Source organism: Solea solea, chromosome 11 (assembly GCF_958295425.1).
Source record: "Solea solea chromosome 11, fSolSol10.1, whole genome shotgun sequence".
In the NCBI taxonomy this organism is placed as follows: domain Eukaryota; kingdom Metazoa; phylum Chordata; class Actinopteri; order Pleuronectiformes; family Soleidae; genus Solea; species Solea solea.
This window is the reverse complement of record NC_081144.1, coordinates 17,073,907-17,078,332: the sequence shown is the minus strand read 5'-3', so window position 1 is coordinate 17,078,332 and position 4,426 is coordinate 17,073,907. Positions and strand designations below refer to the sequence as shown.

The 4,426-nt window shown below is 42.6% G+C and overlaps 2 protein-coding genes across 2 annotated transcripts; one reads left to right on the top strand and one right to left on the bottom strand.

Moving 5' to 3' along the window:
* Nucleotides 1-1,001: 1,001 nt before the first annotated feature.
* LOC131468741 (P2X purinoceptor 7-like) lies at nt 1,002-2,917 on the top strand. The gene is made up of 4 exons (XM_058643287.1): nt 1,002-1,176; nt 1,836-1,905; nt 2,054-2,208; nt 2,433-2,917. The coding sequence occupies exons 1-4, from the start codon at nt 1,055-1,057 to the stop codon at nt 2,593-2,595; spliced, it is 510 nt and encodes a 169-aa protein (XP_058499270.1). The 5' UTR covers nt 1,002-1,054; the 3' UTR covers nt 2,596-2,917.
* On the bottom strand, nt 2,375-4,274 carry LOC131468740 (uncharacterized). Its single transcript, XM_058643286.1, has 5 exons — nt 4,001-4,274; nt 3,562-3,810; nt 3,303-3,474; nt 2,919-3,067; nt 2,375-2,754 (listed from the first exon to the last, which is right to left on the bottom strand). The coding sequence occupies exons 1-5, from the start codon at nt 4,152-4,154 to the stop codon at nt 2,576-2,578; spliced, it is 903 nt and encodes a 300-aa protein (XP_058499269.1). The 5' UTR covers nt 4,155-4,274; the 3' UTR covers nt 2,375-2,575.
* Nucleotides 4,275-4,426: the final 152 nt, after the last annotated feature.

Below are 4,426 nucleotides of genomic sequence, written 5' to 3'. Positions count from 1 at the left end.
AGTGTTATGTTTGTTTTATAGCTTCATTTAGACACACCAAAAATGCTATGGCACATCATTTAAATTAGAGGGCTAAATTAGAGGGCTTTTTTTAACCTGACATGTTATAATACTTGAATGACGCAGTTATCCCTCACATCCATATCCTAGTTCAAGGTTGATCCAGATTTTGAGGTTTAGTTTGACTGAACCCAAACCAGCCCCTCATATAAAGTCAGTAAAGGAGTGATGTCATCAGTTTGGAGGGCATGGACCCCTGATAAATCAGTCACGCAAAAACGCACACACAGTGGAAGCAGTGGGCGAAGCAAAAACCCCATGAGGAGTATGTATGCGCGCACGCAGTCTTGGTCTCCAGCTCTTCAAATGCTGATCCCCGACTGACGCGCCTTGAGCATCTCCACCCATCATCCACAGGCAGAAATCTTATTCAATTCCAGGCCTGTCATTAGAAAAACTACACCACCCGGCCCGCATTATAAATTAGTTTTGAATAGAAATGATTGTAGTCGGAAATTTGTAACCTACTTTGCATAATGTGGTTTTTTTTCCTCATCAACTATCAGGAAATGGATCTGCCTCTTTAGCCATGAGTAAATTAGTGTTAAATTGAGATTGTTGTCGGATTGCGCGTCTGCCCTCGGAATAAATCACAATCCTATAGTAGATTATAGTATAGGTGACTATATGGGTACTACAGCAAATATAGGAATTCCCATGGGACTATTATCATGCCATACACACATTAGTCACAATACTGCGTCTGACATTAAAGGGGACATATTATACCCTATTTCCCCCATTAAAATAGTTCCCGGGTGTCCTAATGAACATGTCAGTGACATGCTTTGGTCAAAATACCATAAGGATGAAGAATCATAGTAGTTCAATAACCCTGCTAAACCCGCCCCTTTCAGAACGCTCGGTTTTGTGCATTGTCCCTTTACATGCAAATGAGACACAGGCAAACACACCCACTTCTTCCAGGGGGTGTGCCGAAGCCGGCACGCTCACGCTACCATGACAACACTTGAACGTGGACCGTGGGAGAAACATGGCTGCTGGAGGAAACTTTGCGGTTCAACCATATATGTTTGAACCAGAGTCCGACCCTGAACAAGAGGAGGTTACGGAAGAAGTTGTAGTATGCAGACTACGACAAGACGTGTCAGAATGGTCAGTTATGCGCTCTATTTGACTTTTTTTTTAAAATGTGTGTGCTTGTACGTCGGTTATATACAGTCGCTGACTAAATACGGCGACCGTTGGCCGCAGTTTCTGTAACTCACTGCTTATAATACTCTAGATTTGTTTCAGTGACTGGCATGCTACTCCCGAGTTCACCACAGCAGTGGGAATTGAATAGCGGCGTTTTTATTCTCAGCTAAACCGTACTAACGTTACGTCATTGTTATGTCCACCGACATCTAACTTACTACCCCCCCCCAGCCGTAATGTGTGCACTTTTCGGGCATTGTTATGCACCGTAGCCCCATCCCCCGTTCCACAGGTGACTGTCTGGCACCTCCGTGAACCCCATAGTAATGTCCGTTTACCCGTTGGTACTGCGTTTCAGCCTAATGCAGTACTTCGAATTATTAAACATATGTCGTGGCATATAGCCTTTATAACTTTTTTATTTAGACTGTACATAGACTTGCATGCCTCTTATGTTTCTATCTTGTAACATATTCTGGAGCTGCTGAACTGTGAATTTCTCTTTGAGATGAATAAAGTATCTATCTATCTATCACCTGACATGTAGTCGCAAATATCATATTAGAAATAATATACATGTATAACTAATGTTTCCCCTTTTTTCCCCTGTGGTTTAGGTGTACTTGTGGCAATTGTACAGCAATGCCTACATCCCCAGAGAACCTCTGCTGCAGGGAGATACCAAAGGTAGTACATGGACGCTTGTTGAACGAAAAAACATAACTATACATTTACATTAGCACATGCATTTTTACTTTCCCCTTCATTTTTGCCTATCGAGTGTGCACGTAGTCTCTGTCATTTCCTCACATTACTAACTATTTCACATTTACAGGTTCTACGAAGACTGAACCAGCTGCAGAACCCACCTTCCTGCATGGCAGACCACCCTGGCTTCGAACCTGTGTGCTTGAATGTATTCTCTCTGCAGAAAGCTTTGAACATCTACAGAGCAGACTATGGGCCTTTACGTCTCAGGGGACGCGAACAGTAAGTTATTTTTGTTTTTCATTTTCTTTGGTCCTTGTAGTAAAACTACAGCTAGATGAACCCATTTCTCCACTTTGTTCTCTTATTAATTTTTTTCAAAGGGCAGTCTGACTATTGTAAAAATGTTACATATGAAAGACTTGAATATAAACATTTCTGCACAAAGTCACATTTGTACACAGCAAAATTTATTAAATATTGTTATATACACACATTATGTTCAGCCGTTACAGATACTTGGCATACAGGAGCTTTGTGAGCTGGTGTTGGGGTTTTCTGGGACGGAGACTTCGGGTGCCACTGCCCAGCTGTGTCGTCCGACGGATACGGATCGAGTACCCTGATGCTGAAGGCATCTATGTGGGGTTCAGACCGGCCCTTGACTGAACCTCGTCACATAGCGCTCGATCACCTCCTTCTGGTCCGGCTTTTCGAACTGTGCAGAGAGATCTTCAGGGATGGACATTCTCAGAACCGCCTCTGTGTATGGACCAGGCTCCGGAAAAACTTTCTCAAAGACCAGGTCCATGGTTTCGTCCACGTACTCTGCAATAACAGAAAGTGCAATATTGTGTGTAATTGGTTGTGTGCATTTACTATTAGTAAGACTTTTGTTATAGTGTTATTTATATAATATCTTATTTATCTAAGATTTTGTAAAGGCCATTTAATTTTTTCTTGTGACTTTCAATAAAGAGAACAAAACTTACTGAACGTTGCCTGCTCTTTCACTGGCTTTGCTGTGCATTCCCCTTTCTTCCACTTTGGAAATTGGAGCCTGAACAGTGGCTCTCCATCACAGTTTGTTGCCTGTGGACGGGCTGTGTTTTCGTTGAAGTGCATGACTGCCAGGTATAGTCTTGGGAGACAAAAGAATTAAATGCTAAATGAGATTATGAACTGACTGTACATATAACATGTAACAAGTTGAAGAATGCAGGACTCTGTTATCCTTCTGTTCACCTTCTTGTATTTAACAGGTCAACAAGTTTATTTTCTATTATGATTTACACTCATGTAGCTGCATATCTGGCTTATTTCGGTGTGCCTGTATGTCGTTACGCAACTGTAATAACAGAGAAGACCCTCTTTACCTGCACAGCATGCCAAGAAAAGGAAAGACAACATTCTTTGGTGCAAAGCGTAGAATGAGGCTATGAAAAGCCTCCAGTGACGATGTTTGGTAATGAGGGCTCAGCTTCCCCACATCCTTCATGACCCTCTTGTTGGTCAGTGCCTTCTCCAGTCTGCAGAAGGCTGGTGTTCCTGTGAAAAACAAGGCATTGTAAATAATAATAATAATAGTCATGTTAAGTAGAGGAATGATGCCTACACATGACAATGTTTACACACCTGCTGTCAACCACTTGCTCCTGTCTGTGGAGGGGCGGATTGGATGCAGACACTGGGGGAAAGCGGGGTCGTCGTGGGTGTGGACGTCCAGGACATGGTTCAAAATGGACGTCCACTTCGCAGTTCTCTCATGCACCGATGTGGAAGATGCAGCCGTCCAGTACATATGGTTCTTTATACTGCGAAGCCATTTTGTCAGTTTCTCACAGCCCTTGTTCTGTGAGATCTTCAACAGCTTCCTGGACAGCCCTAATAACACAAACAGTGTTAGTCTTTGATGTGTAAGTACCGCATATCGCATTCAGTCAGAATTGCATTACAAATAGGCGGGAGCACATAAGTAATCATGCAAGTGTGGACAAGCAAATGATTTACAGTGATCATAAATGCTGTTTTTGTGCCTCTCAGTTGGAAGGAAGGAAACGCCATGAAATCATACCTTTTTCCATGTGCCACACATCGTAGTAATGTGTGATATTGGACTCCCTCAGGAACTTCTGGATTTGGGGGTGACGGTCAGTCACAATACTCTCCATAGTAACACCCCGTTCCTCCAACAGAGCCAGGCTCCTCTTCAGGCCCTCTTTCTCCATATGGTAGCTTCCCCCGACCTCATTACTCTTTTACATGTAAGAAAACAAATCAAGTCAGATTATTTCAGGTGATTACAGGTACACTGTAAGAGATGAATTATCGGCTGTCACTTACTTGTAACCAGCTGTAAATCAATAACAGTGTTGGTCCTCAGGGTCCATCATGGTATAGCTACCATACTTGGCACTGTGTCCTTGAAAAGCAAAGTAATATAGACATTTCATTTGATTTGACATTGTGTGTTTTCTTATTGTTTTCAAGGACACTTGTG

Bases quoted from the DNA above. Each gene is read 5' to 3' on its own strand.
- LOC131468741 (XM_058643287.1), top strand. From the start codon at position 1,055: ATGGCTGCTGGAGGAAACTTTGCGGTTCAACCATATATGTTTGAACCA. The intron at 1,177-1,835 runs GTCAGTTATGCG...CCTGTGGTTTAG, and splicing joins CGACAAGACGTGTCAGAATG to GTGTACTTGTGGCAATTGTA. The intron at 1,906-2,053 runs GTAGTACATGGA...TCACATTTACAG, and splicing joins GCTGCAGGGAGATACCAAAG to GTTCTACGAAGACTGAACCA.
- LOC131468740 (XM_058643286.1), bottom strand. From the start codon at position 4,154: ATGGAGAAAGAGGGCCTGAAGAGGAGCCTGGCTCTGTTGGAGGAACGG. The intron at 3,811-4,000 runs GTATGATTTCAT...TTGTGTTATTAG, and splicing joins TGTGTGGCACATGGAAAAAG to GGCTGTCCAGGAAGCTGTTG. The intron at 3,068-3,302 runs GTAAAGAGGGTC...TTGTCTCCCAAG, and splicing joins TTTCTTGGCATGCTGTGCAG to ACTATACCTGGCAGTCATGC.